Below are 17,162 nucleotides of genomic sequence, written 5' to 3' on the forward strand. Positions count from 1 at the left end.
GCTTGGTGGATTGGCCACCGTGGTTTAGACGACGCTGCTTGATGATTCACGTTTGTTTTCTTATTGACTTTCAGGGCCTCCCAGGGCTTCCTGGGCCGATGGGAGAGAAAGGAATCATAGGTCTGCCTGGCCCAAGGGTAGGTTTTCGACGTCCTTGCAAACATGCCACTTACATAATTTTATTAGAAAAATAATGTATATTGCACTTTACCATTCATCACATTGTGTAGCATCAATGTTTTTTTTATTTAGTCCACATTTGTTCATTTTGTCATATTTTTAAAATATATATACTGTGGTTCTTAAATTGTTCTTTTCGTAACCCAGGTCACCCTTGTTAAAGTGGTCATGCCGTTTCCTGTTGTCACAAGGGGTTTATTTAATCTACCGCTTAAATAAAGTATATATGTGAATATCAATACCGTAGCAGTAGTAGCAGCTTGATTAAGTAACATAAAGCTCGTAGTCGGGAACATTTTATATGTTTTGTATTCTTTTTAGACAACGTACAATTCAGAATACAGAAGCATGAGGGTTAATGAATGAATGAAACATTCTACAGCATTCACTGGCAGTAATCTTAGAAAAGCTAGTTGGGATGTTTTTTTAAAGGTCTAATTTTATTCCTGAGCATTTCGTGGTCGCAAAAACACAATGGGGGAAATCTAAATATATAAAGAGACAGACACGGGTTTATTTAAGCGCGTGAAAGTAAAAAAAAAATTACGTTTCCAGACTGTCAGTCCCATGGGTATTCTAACCGAATGTTTCCAGCAACACCGGTTTCGGCAGAGCAAACCCTGCAGCGGTTTCGGCTTTCTTAGAATCGTCAGCAGAGTGTGATTGTTTAAACACATTCCTGCGGAGGGAGCTGGTAGGAACGTTGGATTGCTCGGTCAATGGCCAGGGTCAACGGCGGCGTGGTGTATTCCGCAAATATGCCCGACTGTGAGGGCGGGCACAAGCCGGCGTGAGTAGGTTAAACGTTGAGTTTTATAAGGGCACCACGGGGTGACCAGCCCCTCCCCACCCAGCCCCACCCCTCCCACCCCCCACCCAGCCCCACTCTCCCCACCCAGCCCCTCCCCACCTAACCCCTCCCCACCCTCCCCACCTAGCCCCTCCCCACCCTCTCCTCCCCACCCAGCCCCACCCTCCCCACCCAGCCCCTCCCCACCCTCCCCACTCAGCCCCTCCCTCCCCACCCAGCCCCTCCCTGCACGACGGACGGACACAATAATCCCCTGTGGGCTGGTGTAACCAGGAGGTTCTTACCAGTATTAAATGCTGCTGGGAGATATTGTTCCCTGCGACCGATAGTCTGACGGACAGATTTTTACTTTTTTACTCGTTTCAACAGATCCTTAAATATGTTCATAATAATGTCCAGAAATCGACCAGGGCAACGCGATGAGTTTGATTTAATTGACTGAAAGTGAAATCAACTGCGGTTTCCTTCTCAATTCAACACTGAGGCAGTGCCCAGCTCTTCCTTACAGCCCTGAGCCAGTGGTGGAATTTCCACATTCCCATGGCAAGCACGAATCTATCCATAGGACAACCGCTGTTGACGTGCCTCAAAAGTCGGACTCATTTTATCGACCATTGGAAGGGTGATGGGCTGAGTCAGCCCCTAACTAGGATTTGAAGTCGCAATCTTGTTCTACAGCTGAGCCACCAGGCTGGTGATGGTATATTTGGCATACCAAGCAAACGTACCAAATATTGTAGGTCAAATAAACTGATCATGAACATTTGTTCAGAATTAAGTTTGTTGGGTTAGATCGCGAAAGTCGTGAACCCACCACCCGACACAGCCACTTTAGTTGGGTTTTACACGCGAACAAAATGTGCCATTTAGGTATTACTTCAGCACACCGGTGTGATGGCGAGAAACCCCACAACAAGACTACACGTAAAATTCATTAACGTTTGGTTGGTATCTATTGCACCACAGGTGGGTAGAAGGGCCAGTTTTGAAAGTTTGGAGACAGTGACCTGCCACTCTTTGCCGTAGAGTCCTGAATGGGGAGGGCAAAGCGCGTGCGGGTCACGTTTGTGGGTCACGTTTGCATCGTGTCCGACCCACCCCAAGCAGGACTCCACCTTGTGGTGCATGGCGCTCCCTGTTGGCCACTTCGCAGACAGCAGACTCCCTAACACAGCCACTCATTTACTCTTTTTGACATTGTTCCCTGAGCCAGGAGGCTGCCCTCCTGCTGAGCTGACGTACGAATTGACGATGAATCCGCGGATAGATGAACAGTAAACCTCAGCACCTTGTTTACGTAACTTCGGGTAGGGCAGTAGCTCCCAGCATTTCTGGCCTCCTTGACAACTGTTCAGCCCTTAAAACCTTTTCGCGGGCCACCTTGAACCAACTTAATTTGCTACATATATTACAAGCAGGGCGAGGCTATGACACACTGGGGCCCTAACTATGTCAAGCTTAAGATGCACCATCGAGGACTGTATATTTTTTTCATATCGGAATGAAAATAAGCATTTGAGAGAATATTTTTCCCGATCGCCTTCATTTTTCAATCGGTTACAGAGTGTGAAACCTGAAACTTGTTATTATTTTATTGTTCGTATTTAGAGGCAGCTCATAGTAGCTTACTTAGCTTACACCTGAATGTGGCCCCGATTTCAAGCACCGGAAAATGTTAATTGGACAGCCAGAGAAATAAAAATAACAAGCTTCCAATTGCGAGCCACTCGCTCTCCTGCCGAGCCACCTGGCTCTCCGTGCGATGAGCAATACATCGTTCGGTGTTTTGTGAAGAAGATAAAAAATCGGCAAATCTTGCAACGGTTCCACGGGTCGCATCCCACACACCCTGGCGGATGACACGTTGGGAACCGCTGGGACATAGCAGCATGAATCGACCTCCCAGTGATCTGACGAATTGTCGTGATTCGAGCACGCGCAATTAGAATTTTTTTTTTAACTCGATATTTTATTTTTTGCCCGTGTTTTTATTCTCTTGTGTATATTGTTTCTGCAATCGCTCTGTGCTGTTTGTACAGATCTGTTCCGCACGTCAGCTTTAAACGTAGCAATAGCATACGGTGTGCAAATTATTTGCATGCTTTGTGAGCGATACAAAATATTTGTATCTATTAATTGTATTGTTGTTTAACTTTAATGATATCCAGGGCTTCATTTCTCACTGAACAATTTCCGGCTCCCACATTGTAGGAGGTATTCTTGATTTGATGTGCCGGGTGCATGAATATTTTCCAGGTAATCAATCCAGGTAGACCCAGCTAAAATGAATCATTTCTTATACCGATATCCATATGTTTTGTCTCGTCCACATATATAAATATTTTTTTTATCATTTCCTAGGGTTTTCCTGGAGAGGATGGAATTCCTGGACATCCAGGAAAGAAGGTGAGTCCGTAAAACACGCGACGAGCCACTCACGCCCGAGTCACTTTTGTTTTGGTTTAGTCATGAAGACATCTGGGCAGAAACTTTGCATGGCCTGCTCCATTACACCTGCAGTGCCACCAATCCACCCTGAGATGAGACGGGAGAAGTAGGCAAGTGTATGGATGGGGAGTGGAGTGAGATGAGAGAGAGGTAGGAGAGTGTGTGGATGGGAGTGGAGTGGGATGAGAGAGAGGTAGGAGAGTGTGTGGAGGGGAGTGGAGTGAGATGAGAGAGAGGTAGGAGAGTGTGTGGATGGGGAGTGGAGTGAGTTGAGAGAGAGGTAGGAGAGTGTGTGGAGGGGAGTGGAGTGAAATGAGAGGAGAAAGGTAGGAGAGTGTGTGGAGGGGAGTGGAGTGAAATGGGAGGGGTGAGGTCGGGGAGTGTGTGGAGGGGAGTAGATTGAGATGAGAGGGAGAGGTAACACAGTGTGTGGAGTGGAGTGAAATGAGAGGAGAAAGGTAGGAGAGTGTGTGGATGGGGAGTGGAGTGAGATGAGAGAGAGGTAGGAGAGTGTGTGGATGGGGAGTGGAGTGGGATGAGAGAGAGGTAGGAGAGTGTGTGGAGGGGAGTAGAGTGAAATCGGAGGAAAGAGGTAGGAGAGTGTGTGGAGGGGAGTGGAGTGAAATGGGAAGGGTAAGGTAGGGGAGTGCATGGAGGGGAGTAGAGTGAGATGAGCGGGAGAGGTAGCAGAGTGTGTGGAGTGGAGTGAAATGAGAGGAGAGAGATAGGCAGGAGCAAGTCTATGGAAAATCCTCTGTTGATCATGGATTCAGAATTTAAAAAATGGATTGTTCTTTCAAATACAGTTGCTAAAAAGTGCCACCGAAACTATCACATGCGTTTCATAAAGGAGAAAGGTTGCCACGTGGAAGATGACCTGCTTCATTGTGGAACTTAAATCAGTGTTTGGGGTTCACTGGGCAAGAAGGCTGCGTATTTGGAGTCGAAATCTGACAAGATTATCTTTTTCGCCAGTCTTATTCCAATTATCCTCTTGGCGACATGGCACACGTCCAAGTGTTCATGCTTATGCAGAGGTGTGTTTGTCACGCAACAGTCAAAATTATCATCAGCTCACTTACACCTTAAGAACCTGGTTTAGTCACGGGCCGGCTGAAACCCAGATTAGAACCCAGGAACTCAGTGGTTCCGGCTCAGCGAGTGTTCTGACCCCTGAACGATTTCAATCAATATGGGACCTTTCTTTCCAGTATCAAAATAGAACAATAGGTTTTACACTTTCTGGCAATAAAACAGGCGTTAAGATGTTAAAAACACCAAACAGATTCTTTTTCCAAGAATCCTGTCTGCATTGGTCCCATATTGGAGCTGTTCACCCCGAGCTATAAATGCCCTCATAGCGGCATTGTCTTTGTGCTGTCTGCCTTTTGGCGTCCTCTGGTCTAACACTTTGAAACGAAGCTCAAAAGAAAGCTGTCTCTAGTGTGGACCAATAAGTTTAAAAGACAATGCATATATAATTATTGGAGCATCAGACCTTTTTTGCCAGTACCAAAACATAATAATAGGGTTTTTCCCCTTTTTTCTGGCAACAAAACTGAAACCTTTTTACAAGGATTCATGTCTGCATTAACCACAATACTTACAGTCAAAATGCAAACAAAAAACATACCATGATAATATATGCATTGTCCTTGAAACTGATTGGTCCACACCAGGGGCAGCATTCTTTAAAAAAGAAAGCCTTCCCTATTATCGGAGCATTTTTTTTGCATGTTCCCCACAAGTACGTGTGGTTAATGCAGACATGATTTCTTGCAAAATGATTCTGTTTGGTATTTTAACATCTTAACACAAACTGTTTTATTTCCAGAAAGTGTAAAATCTATTGTTAGATCTCAATCAAGTCAGTCAAACTTCATTCCGTCCAGTCGCAGGGTGCCCATCAAATGAAACCAAACAGCCTTTCCTGCTGAAATAAATAACATCTCTATGTGACTATTTCTTTACAGGCACCTTGCTATTGGCGACATACAATTATTTCTAGATTTGAAGCTTTCGTGACTGCAAGGATTCATATTCTTAGGGTTTTTTTTTAGGTTTTTGACTTTACCGAAAAAAACCTAAGAATATGACGTGAAATTATGTTTCCTTAAAATGTTAAAACACTGTAATTGAAACAGTAACGAGGTTGACCTGCGACTATACATTTTGTAGCATGAGTTTCATCTGCGAATGCCAGACTCAACAGGTTAACGTCCCAGGTTGCTGTAAGTAAAGGGGACGGGCCCCAGAAGACTGTAGTCACACCTTGCCTCCCATATCTAACCACATTTGTAATGTTGTGTTTATGACACTGTAGGGCTACATGGGGAACCCTGGCATCCCGGGAAAGAACGGCAATCCTGGAATTAAGGTAAATTCTCATCTTCATGGTCACTCAATATTTACTCTGCTTTGACCACGCAGTACATCTTGTGGTGCCCTGTGGCAGGCGATGCCCCCCCCTGCCCTCACCTTCTGCTGGCAGCTGTCCCTGTGAGGCACAAGGAAAATGCGGCACGTGCCAAGTCTGCAAGTTGGCATGAACTCATTATCTTTAGAACTGCTTTATGTGTTAAGTTTGTTGTCCTTCCCCCGCACTTCCGAATAGCACGGTTGGCTACGTACGCATGCAAAAGAGGTTCAACACACAACACATACAAGTGTAATAAGAGCCTATGTCAAGATTCACGTGGTGATCGGCTTGGCCGGTCCCGCTTTACAGCCAATGGGGGAAGAGCCTGGGCGTGATCACGGGATGTCAGCTAGGTGATTGGTTTCGGTGGTCTTGACCTCAGCCAATGGGAAGACAAGTCAGGGGCGTGGTCCCGGGAGTTGATGGGGGATCTGGAACATTCGGTGCAGGCTATTGAGGATTGGCTGGAGGGTACCACGTGACCCAGGCATTAAATAAGGGGAGAGAGGAGAGACAAGGGGTCAGACACGGAACTAAGAGAGGGAGAGGCCACGCGCGAGTGGGGCTCCGGGTGCCACGTGGTGGTGGGTCTCTGGTGACTGTCTGCCCGCTTCCCATTGCCTGCCAGCAACGGGGAGTGTTTGTGAACTAAGAGAAAGTGAAATAAAAGGACCGCTTCTACAAGCCGTCTCCAGCGTGTTATTACACAAGTGGGGAAGTAGGGGGGGGGAGCATTGTTACTATGGCTTCTGAATTAACACCAACTACGTTTACTAAGGCCATGGATACATGAGGAGGAGCACGTGCCCATGCCTTTAACAGACGAGGTGCTCAGTTTTGTGCCGTGTGTTAGTGTGCGTTGTTGCTACACGCTCGACATTTATCCCGCACGGTTATTCATGCCACAGCCCTGCAAGGCTCAACAGATCCTCGCCAGAGCGGGGTGCCTCAACGGGTTGAAAACCGCCGGCCTAAAGCGTTGGATCCACGCTCGTCTATATCTGCAGCTCCAGCCCAGCAAAATACTAATTCACATTTATGCAATAGGGGCCTGTCTTTAGGTTTCATTGTGGCACAGCTAAAACCCATTGGGCTATAAATGCTAATTTTTCATGGAGACCTGATTACTCTATAGAAACCTGGTTACAGCAACAACAACAATACAGCATAAAAACAACCTGAAAAACAACCGTACAACTCCGACAGCGGTCGACTTGCCAAAACATCAACACCAAAAAGTAAAATTTCGATTTAAAGCTTTAGTGACTGCAGGGATTCATCTTCTTGGGTCTTTCGGTAAAGTCACGTAGAAGGGAAGTAATAAAATAGTAAAAATAAAACATAATAAAATACAATTCGCACGACGTTTCGGCCACAACGCAAGCAGCCGAAACGTTATGAAAATTGTATTTCCCTTCTACGTGACTTTACCGAAAGAACCAAGAAGACCAAAAAGTTACTCCAAAATAGCACTGTTTGTAGCCGACGGTATTTGTGTGGTATCCTCGCTGAGTGGCTCGGCACGGTGCGTTTGCTGCCGTGTGCAGGGCGACCGAGGAGAAATAGGGCCCGCCGGTCCCACCATTTTCCTGTCGCAAAATGGAATCACCAAAGGTGAGCGCGAGCCGTCGTTATTTTCTTTGCGTTTCTGCTTTTGGCCACTGCCGCGTGGAAAAGGGGCTTCACACGGGACACAGCGAGGGCAATGACCCCGGCTGTCCACTACTCCTTCCCTGTGGCCCCTGCTGCATTCATTCCCCTGTCAAACGGAGGAAAGTCACGCGCCGGTTTTACTCGCAGAGTTCACGTTGCCTCTCGCTTTGGGCAAATATTACCCATTTTTCCACTGGCACATTCGAGCCGAGCCAGCCTAGGGCCCTCACCGTATGGGTGGTTTTCCCACTGGCTATTTACTGTGCAGAGCCACGACCAAACTATGACGCTGTGGGCTCACAGGACATCTGAATCTGTCTCAGGACCAAGCAGGGCCAACGGCGGGACTCACGTCACATTCATTGCATGCGACGTCAGTACGCCGTGAGGACGCGGCGTCACCGCACCTTCTGCACGCGTCTCCGCTCGTTCACCACGCGTGACGTCGGCGGCACTGCCATGCCTTGCGCGACGTCTCTTTCAACAGGGCCCCCTGGTGACCCTGGTCCGAGCGGACCCCGTGGCCTGCAGGGAGACTCTGGGTACCGTGGCCAACCTGGGTTGCCCGGGCAACCCGGCTCCCCGTCGTTTGGAAGAGGCAAGTGGGCACAAGGCGGGGGCGAGATACGCACGTCACGGTCGCTCGCCTGGACGTGGCGATCGCGCCTTCTCATCTCGATTGCCGAGCACAGGGCGAATAACGCCAAGTAGCCAGCTCCTGCCGCTCTATATTTCCCATGGATTCCTGTTCACGTTCCCTCGTAGCTGTTGAAGCTTTGTGATTTAATTTTTTTTATGGCCTTGGGTTAGTCACACACGGTGTGGGGGGGGGGGGGGGGATAGGGGAGCAGTCACTCACCAGCAGCTACCTGTGGTGAAGAAATGTTTATCCGAGAGGGTTCGTCTGCAAGCGAGGGTGCAGTGGGAAACTGGGAAGGGGCGGGCTTGGGGGTTGAGAGGACTCGGAGTGGGAGAGGTCGCGGACTCGGCACTCCGGCGTGCCGTGCGTCACGCGATCGAGCTGTGCCGGTGAGCTCGCTACCACGAATACGTGGAAGTCGGCAGCCTCATCATCCACCTCGTCATCTGACAAACTCAATCTCAAAACCAAATAGGATTGCCACAACAACCATAAAAAAGGGAACGATGGGACATATCGTGAGAAGTGGAACATCTCACAATACCGGGTGACAGGGACAGAATTGCACGTACATGCATTTTGACTGCCGTATCTCTAGACTTGCAGATTTTTCCAGGACAGCTACGTCCTGGGATAACCAGGATAGGTGGCGACTCTCAAAACCAGCCCTCACCTTTGCATCCTCCCCGTGAACCCATCCCTGCAGCCGACACTCAGCCTCTCTCGCTCCCTATGGACGCGCCACGCCCGGATAACTATCAGACTCGTATGGTTTCATTGCGTTATCCGATGGACACTCGCCAGGAGATCTAGAATCAGAATCAGAAAGGGTTTTATTCGCCATGAAAGTTTGCACAAACAAGGAATTTACTATGGCAGGAAGGTGCATACATTCAACATGTAGGAATCTTAAAAAAACTTAAATAAGTGGTATACAGTCGAACTATACTAAAATTACAAAGTCTAACTAATACTCAGGGGCTATTTTTATGACGTGAGGTTTTGGTCCTGATGGACCGCAGCCTTCTGCCGGAGGGGAGTAGCTGGAACAGAGAGTGTCCAGGGTGAGAGGAATCGGCCACAATCTCCCTATAAACTTTCTTTTATTTTACCAGGTAAGGCCCACTCGGAGTTACGCAGCTCTTTTTCAGAAGTGACCAAGCTACAAATGATAACTCAAATAAGTGGCTTGTCACGTGGAAATTTACAGGACCAAAGCACTCGAAATGCACGTTTGTTAATGTGGAGGGAAAAACCGGAGGACCCGGAGAAAAATCCAGGCGACCGCAGAGAGAACATGCAAACTCCAAATATACAGGCATCATGGTGGTGATTGAACCCACGACCTTCTGCATACCAGGCGAGAGAGATAACCTCCCGCCACTGCAGCGCCCTCACCCATCCAACGCGTGGGAAGGAACGCACTCCTCAGCCATGCGATGTCCAGGACACGTTTCGCAAAACACGCTTTTTTTTATTTACAACGCGTGCCACGCTCTTGCAACACGGGCGGCGACGGTCGGCACCCATGCCCCCCCCCCCCCCTTGTTTTTCCACCTTCCCCCCTTCACACACACCCCCCTCCAACCTTTTATGTTCAGGCGAGCCAGGCCATATTGGTGCCCCAGGATTTCCAGGACCGCGTGGAGAGAAGGGAGATGCCGGCCTTCCTGGCTCCGGATTGCCAGGTCTTCCTGGACTCGACGGATCTCCCGGTTTCCCAGGGATTGCTGGGCCCCCGGGCATTCCTGGACAATTAATAATAGGTAATGAAAACAAACACACACACACACACGCACGACAATTTAGTACTAAACTATTAAAGTATTTAAAATTTACCAGGTAAGGCCCACTGAGCTATGTAGCTCTTTTTCAGAAGCGACCTGGCCACAAATGACAGCTCAATGAAGTGGGTTATCATCATGTGAACATTTTTAGCCACCAAATACTCTAAACGCATGTTTATAAATGTGGAGGGAATAAATGGGAGGCCCCGGAGAAAAATCCATGTGGCCACGCGGAGAGAGAGAACATGTAAACTCCAAATATACAACAGGCGTCAGGGTTGGGGTCGAACCCACGACCTCCTGTATGCCAGGGGAGGTAGTTAACATCTCGCCGCCGTGACATGGCGGTGGTTCCGCTGCGGAGGCAGCAGCGAGTGCTGGGTGTGTGGACATTGTCCCACGTTACGCTACGGAGAGAGCGATGGCTCAAATTTTCTATAGATTTATGTGTGCGTGTGCACGTTTGTAAGCGCGTGTCTCCCATGCGTCATAGGTAGCACGGACATAAATTAATTGGTTCTCTGTTGGAATGTGCATTAGCAATCGCCAGGCGCATGCAGGGTCAACTTGTTTTAAGCCTGTGACCAAATCGCCTGGAATGCTTGCAGTCTCGTCAGATTTTGGAAGCTAAGTGGGTGCGAGCCTGGAGAGCGCTCTGATGTGCGGCCACCACCGTGCACTAAACGGGTGCTATAGGCTGCTGCTGTTGTGGGGCTACCCTGTCAGCAGAGGGCAGTGCGTCACAATCTATCGTTGTACTGCACTACGCCGCAACGGCTTTTGCTCCCACGACCGTCACCAACCCGACGTATCCGGCGTAGTGAAGAAAGCGTGCCTTAAACAACCACGCCCCGCTCCTCCCAAGACGCGCAACTTCTCGTCGGAGGAGCTCGTCCTGCCGGCAGCGGATCGAACACGAGCGCTGTGCACGTACGGCGCAAATTGTCGGGTCCAAAAGGACCGCGCGCTGTGGGTGGGTCGCGACGAATGGAACTTTGGGTTAACGGCGACTCGAGCCCCTGATGTTCTCGTTTGTGTGCTTGCCGATCATGCAGACCCTAACTATAGGGGTGATGGACAAATTGGAGACCCAGGCTCCAGTGGGCCTCACGGACATCCTGGATCGGCCGGTGACAAAGGAGATCAAGGTGTGTAATCGGAGGCCATTGTCCTCTGCAATAATAATACAATACGTACTCTTCCTGTGTAATGTATCTATGTTGAACTTATTTTGCACGGTACGTAGCCAACCGTGCTAATCGGAGGTAGCGGGGGAAGGACAACAAACTAAACACAAAAAGCAGCTCTAAAGAAATTACTTTTCAATCTAGATGATGAATTAAAAGTGCAAAGCTCCAGTGGCTTCCTAATATCGGAAGGAAGAGCGTTCCAGACGGCCGCAGACGCCGAATCTGAAAGCGCGCGATGCGGTGACCGTCTTTGTTCGACGGTTAGCCAAAAGCCGCTGCGAGGATGACCAGAGTTTGCGTCACTGTTTTATGCTCCTTGGCGAGATCAGCAGCAAGGCATTGTGGTTCATTTGTGGCAAGCACTTTGTGCGAGTGCGACCTTACATAGTAAAATAATGAAAGTAATGAAAGGGAAAGGCGCAGCCCCGCAATTGCTTGCTCACGCTACTGCTGACAGAAAGGGCTCCACTAGTAGGAGCCCGAGAAGGAATGTTGTCCACTCTCACTCTGGCCAGACGTTTTGGAACGAGGTGGGTGTACCCACCTCTTTACCTGGCTTTCACTCCGCTTCCCTCTCCCGTATTCTCCACACTGGCAAATGAAAATAGATTCGCATGCAAATTGATGCATGTCAACATGCATTTTTTTTTGTTCGCATATGTTCTACCTCACATTGTCAGGTGATATGTTTATACGTCAATTATTTATATGACTATGAATTAAATAATCCTCACATTCTTGAACACCTCGGCTCTAACTATGGACCGATCCGTTATCTTACACTCGCTGCGCATCCTTCCCCGGGCTCAGATGACCATCGACATCTATGTGTCACTATATTTACCCGTGTCACAAAATGCACTTGTACATTAATCGTCTTTTAAAAACGTTCTCGTCTGAATTGATGCCTCGCCTCTATCCCACCTCTTGTCCACTGCCTTTCGCGCCTTTGAATGTCCCCCACCCCCCCGCCGGGTTTACACGCTCCTCCCAGAAGTTGACACGGGGCATGTCCAAGCCATTGCCATTCACATATTTTACTCAATCTCTCTGGTCTCGTCCCTGGCGTGCTCCTCTCATCGCGCGCCCGTGTTTCTGCGCTCTCCCACAGGAGACCCGGGCGACTGTGCTTGTAACGGTGGCGGTGGTGACTCCGGATTTCGTGGACCGCCAGGGTTAGCCGGTCCGCCAGGGCAAACAGGAAACCCAGGTTATCCCGGGCAGAATGGGTTACCCGGAGACCCCGGCCTTCCCGGCAATCCTGGCCAGCAAGGAATTCGGGTGAGACTCGGTTTTGGGTCAGATCACGTGGTAGTTTTATGCAGGTGTGGAAATGGGTCGGAGCGACCCATAATACCGTGAGGGGTGGGGGGAGTGAACATTTTTACTTGACTTAGTTCCAGAAGTGTAGCGGCGGAGAGGCTACATAAATCTAAAGATATCATTCGCAATTGCCCATCTGTCACGCTCTGGATCTCCCAGTACATGGGAGGAAAATATTCATACAATTGTGTAAAAGGTCGGCGAATATGTCTTCACATGGATATCAAATCTTGCTTTATCGTTTTAAATGAACATGCTTCAGAAACGAGCAAAAATGGAATGTATTCGTTAATGCTCGTGTCCGCCTCCCCCTTTTCGCTCACTCAGTTGGTACGGTCCAGATCCTGGGGGGGGAGGATCGTAGCATTTATGAGTTCCCCCAGTAATTTCTTCTCATTTCCAGCCCGAGTTTTAAGCCAAAATTCAACACCTGGTTGACCACTCTAGGATCACAAGTGGCTGTGAAAACCGAAGCGCTAACATTTTCATTCGCATTTTAATCGGTTCACATTAGTCGGCATTGAGTAGTAAGCAATTTGACGAGTTAACAGTCAAAAATCAACAGATGAACTGATTTCAAGTTTAAAATAGAGATATATTTATCAATTTAACACTGAAAAACTCCATCATGGGTGGGTCAACACATTCTCTTGTCCGTCTAGGGTTTTTCTGGAGAGTTTGGTATTCAAGGACCCAAAGGACAGAAAGGAGACTCATACATCCCAACTTTGAAAGGTGAGTCTTCTGTTTTGTATGCTGCCATCGTGTGATGGTTAACACACTGGCTGGACATGGTGTCCTTATTAGCACACCAGACTTGCAACCCAGGGGTTGCTGGTTGCCGTGGTAGTGAGTTGTTAACTCCCTCGCCTAGCATGCAGGAGTTTGTGGGTTCGATTCTGACCCTGACGCCTGCTGTATGTTTGGATTTTGTATGTCTCTCTCCCCATGGTCGCGTGGATATTTCTCTGGGTCCTCCACATTTATAAACATGCGTTTAGAGTATTTGGCTGCAATAAATGTCCGCAATATCAGTCACTTCATTGAGCTATCACATGTGGCCAGGTCGCTTCTGAAAAAGAGCTATGTAGCTCAGTAGGCCTTACCTGGTAACAAGTATAACCCGTAAAAACAAAGTTTTTCACTATAAATCCTTTATATGCGTGGCGGCTAGAGTCCTCTCGTCCTCTGGCTTGAGATGGCTGCCACCTATGGGTCAGATGATTGCATTGCACCATTAAGCAATTGGTAATTAAATATAATATTTTTGTCCTAAAAAGTGTAAAATTTTGGGAAAAAATTTTCACGAACATTAATTGTCACGCACAACGAGTCTGTGTGGAAAATGTCAGCTCGATTGGATCACGGGAAGTGGGTTAAAAAACGACCGAAAGATTTGCACGGTCGTAAGCAAGCAAGCGAACTTAATATAAAAGATTTTTTTTAAAGTTTTTTTATTTTCACCCAGCAGTACAAATGGGTTCAGCACAGTTTGAGCGATCGACAGGTCCCATGCGATAAGGCAGACTGGAAGAGTAGGCCAAATATCCATTCTAGAGGGGCTCTCTAGAACGCCTTCTAGCGGAGGTCCTTCCGCCAGCAGTGACGTGAGCGGCACGTTGGAGGGCTCCATCAGCGCCGATGCCCTTCTGTTGTGAAGTTTGTCCGCTGTTAATTCTGTAATGCACAATGCTGTTGGATTTTTTTTACGTATGTATTTTGAACTTCTTTCACACCGTACGGAGCCAAGCGTGCTCATCGGAGGTGCGGTGGAAAAATTGGAGGTGTGGGGGATTTATTTTAATCTTCAACAATTTTATCCAGACTTAGTTTCAGATTATCATGAGTTGAAACCTAAGGATTTCCCTCTTACTTGATACATCTATCGTGCTGTGACGGTTCCACCTGAAGACGGAGGCTTGTGTTGCCTCCGAAACGTCGTGATTTTTATTTTATTTAATTTTACTTTTATTAATTTTAATTTTAATTTTTTACCTACGTGACTTTACCGAAAAAAACCTAAGAATAAGGATTTCCCATTGACATTGTTATTATTTCTACGATTGTTTTATCCCAGGAAAGGCCCAGTGAGTCTCAAGACTCGTTCCTTAGGAGGGTCCTGCCAGGTTGTTGCAGTTTGGGTGGTGATTGTTACTAGTTTCCTAGTCAAGTAATTTGCGAGTGATTTTTTCATATTTGGCTATCCACATTTTATATATATATTTAGAAACGATTATTCTTATTATTTAAAAGCATGATTTATATATTCTATTTGTGTTAGTCTGCTGTTGAACACTTGAATCAATTTTTTGAAAATATATATTTTGCCTTTATTCAATTAGAATTTAATCTTGTTTTTTTCAGTTCCAGCGTCACATTTTAATATTGTGCTTCGGAACACGACTTATAATCCACAAATTATTTTGTTTGCATTTTGTGGGGAATACAACAAGGGTTGCCCTATAGCGTCACTCTCCCCCACCATAAGAATGTGGAATTTCCACGCCTGGCTCTTCTGGGCTGTGAGCAGGAGATTAGCATAAATTGCCACAATACTCGTATGAGCAGAAAGTGACTCCCACATAACTGATAGAGGAAAGCGGTTTATGTGGTTACTCGGAGCCTATTTATTACACAGCATATATCACACACTGTATAACTACATTCACAGCATAGCCGCAGGAATATAATCGTTCATTACGGCATTACATATTAATGCGGCAGTCGTTTCCACCATGTAAACCATTGCCACGTAATTAAGATACAGCGACTCTGCAAAGTGTGTTCCTGTCCGCACGCAATACTGCTGATGCTGAGCGATGAATAAAAACATTCTTTGGCTGAGAACCAGAATTGCTGAGAGTCCTGAAATTGATTTTTTTTTTCAAACTGCTCCAATATGCAGAGAGAGAGAGATGGAAGGCAGCGGATTGTGGGCAGTGTTGGCTCCGTTGTAAATCCCACCACGCAGCTTCACACTTGCTCTCCCCGTGCACGTAAGGTAATGTATTGGCCGTTTGAAGCGTAGCTTAAGTGATGTCACGGGTACGTGGAGTTGAGGTGGTGCTGTATTCACTCACTGGCCACGTGGCTCCTTTGTTAGAGCGAGCAGCTCGCGATCGGGGAGGTTGCGAGTTCACATCCTGGTTGGGGACTGACTCAGCCCATCATTCCTCCGAAGCAAGTAGCACATTGTGGGGGGAGTATCAACAGGGATGGTGTCATGGAGAGGCTCAGCCCCTGCCAGAGTCATGTGGAATTTCCAACACTAGCTCAGGGCTGTAAGCGGGAGATGAGCATCGCCACAATTATCATTTGAGTAGGAAATCCCTTTGACGTTCATATGCACTAGCTTGCATTGTAGAGGGGGATATTTGCGTGTGTGTGTGTTTTGTCGTGGGGAGTGGTGGCGTCGCGGTTAGCGTGCTGCGCTACGAATGCGGCGAACCAAACTCAATTCCCGCCCACGGCCTAACACCAGTCACGATTGTCTGAACTGGTTCTTGGCCTCCCCTAGGTCGACTTGAATGAGTACCTGGTGCGGTGTGTAAACATCGCCACTGGGGAGACAAAGGCAGCAGGCCGTGGTGCTGGCCACCCACCCCCTCATTTGCCGTTCCGGCCTTCGTAGGTGCTCGCTAACAGCACTTGCCTCAACAGTCTGTGAAGGCTACACGGGGGATCTTTGTCGTGTCAGTGCACAGGTCCCAAAGGAAACCGTGGCGATCCAGGATTCCCGGGGACTTCAGGAGCACCAGGCCAGCCCGGCAGAGATGGGTTCCCAGGACAGCCGGGTGCAAAAGGACGTCCCGTACGTCTCGGCTGACATCTGCTGCTCACTCCTTGATTGTAACTTTGACCAAAAAGGCTCGCAGCATAGATCTACTTGAATTGAATTCGATCATTCCTTCAGGTTGATACGGTCTACACATTCACAATAAGACCGCATTTAATGTGTTGTCCTATAAATGGACTTGCCCCCGTGATAGGAATGTGGAATTTCCATCACTGGCTCCAGAGGGCTGTAAGCAGGAGACAAGTACCGCCTCAATGCTCGTTTGGTCGGGAAATTATGTTTGACTCTTCGAGTTCCCATTGATGACCCACTTGAGTTGAGTGGTGCGATCTCGAGATGCAGGGCAATTCAGTTCGTCCGAAAAGAGTGGCACGTGAGTTGGGCAGCTGATTTCTAAAAATGCTGGTGAGTTTCGATTTAAAGCTTTCGTGACTGCAGGGATTCATCTTCTTGGTTCGAGATCGCACCACTCAACTCAAGTGGGTCATCAATGGGAACTCAAAGAGTCAAACATAATTTCCCGATCAAACGGGCATTCTACGTGACTTTACCGAAAGAACCAAGAAAATGCTGGTGAGGAAATGGCCAAAAACGGATTGCCAATGACGAAATGTGAAATGCCTGCGTTGACAATTCGCAGGGCCTATAGAACGTTGTCAAAACACCCCGTCTCAGTGTGCATTTGAGCAGGAAATGTACTTCAACTCTTGACTTGTAATTGCTTGGGACAGGGCGATGGTGGGCAGGGCCTGGTTGGTGACAAGGGAATGCCAGGCTTCCCAGGAGTTCCTGGCCAGCCTGGAGCGATTGGAGCAACTGGACCAGGATTCCCAGGAGCTCCAGGCTCACGAGGGCCTGCTGGAGAGCCCGGACAAGAAGGATATCCTGGGCCCATCGGACCTCCAGGAATGCCAG

At 47.9% G+C, this 17,162-nt stretch overlaps 1 protein-coding gene across 1 annotated transcript in view; it reads left to right on the forward strand.

Moving 5' to 3' along the window:
• Window positions 1–17,162, forward strand: part of LOC133353864 (collagen alpha-6(IV) chain-like) — a 177,198-nt gene that overhangs the window by 113,617 nt on the left and 46,419 nt on the right. The window contains exons 15-25 of the mRNA XM_061570339.1: window positions 75–137; window positions 3,353–3,397; window positions 5,763–5,816; window positions 7,406–7,472; window positions 7,999–8,109; window positions 9,753–9,917; window positions 10,994–11,086; window positions 12,240–12,409; window positions 13,114–13,186; window positions 16,156–16,262; window positions 16,979–17,162. Coding sequence (XP_061426323.1) covers window positions 75–137; window positions 3,353–3,397; window positions 5,763–5,816; window positions 7,406–7,472; window positions 7,999–8,109; window positions 9,753–9,917; window positions 10,994–11,086; window positions 12,240–12,409; window positions 13,114–13,186; window positions 16,156–16,262; window positions 16,979–17,162 — 1,132 coding nt within the window. The remainder of the gene's footprint in view (window positions 1–74; window positions 138–3,352; window positions 3,398–5,762; window positions 5,817–7,405; window positions 7,473–7,998; window positions 8,110–9,752; window positions 9,918–10,993; window positions 11,087–12,239; window positions 12,410–13,113; window positions 13,187–16,155; window positions 16,263–16,978) is intronic.

This window comes from Lethenteron reissneri, chromosome 45 (assembly GCF_015708825.2).
Source record: "Lethenteron reissneri isolate LAM-NWPU_2019-01 chromosome 45, ASM1570882v1, whole genome shotgun sequence".
Lineage (NCBI taxonomy): Eukaryota > Metazoa > Chordata > Hyperoartia > Petromyzontiformes > Petromyzontidae > Lethenteron > Lethenteron reissneri.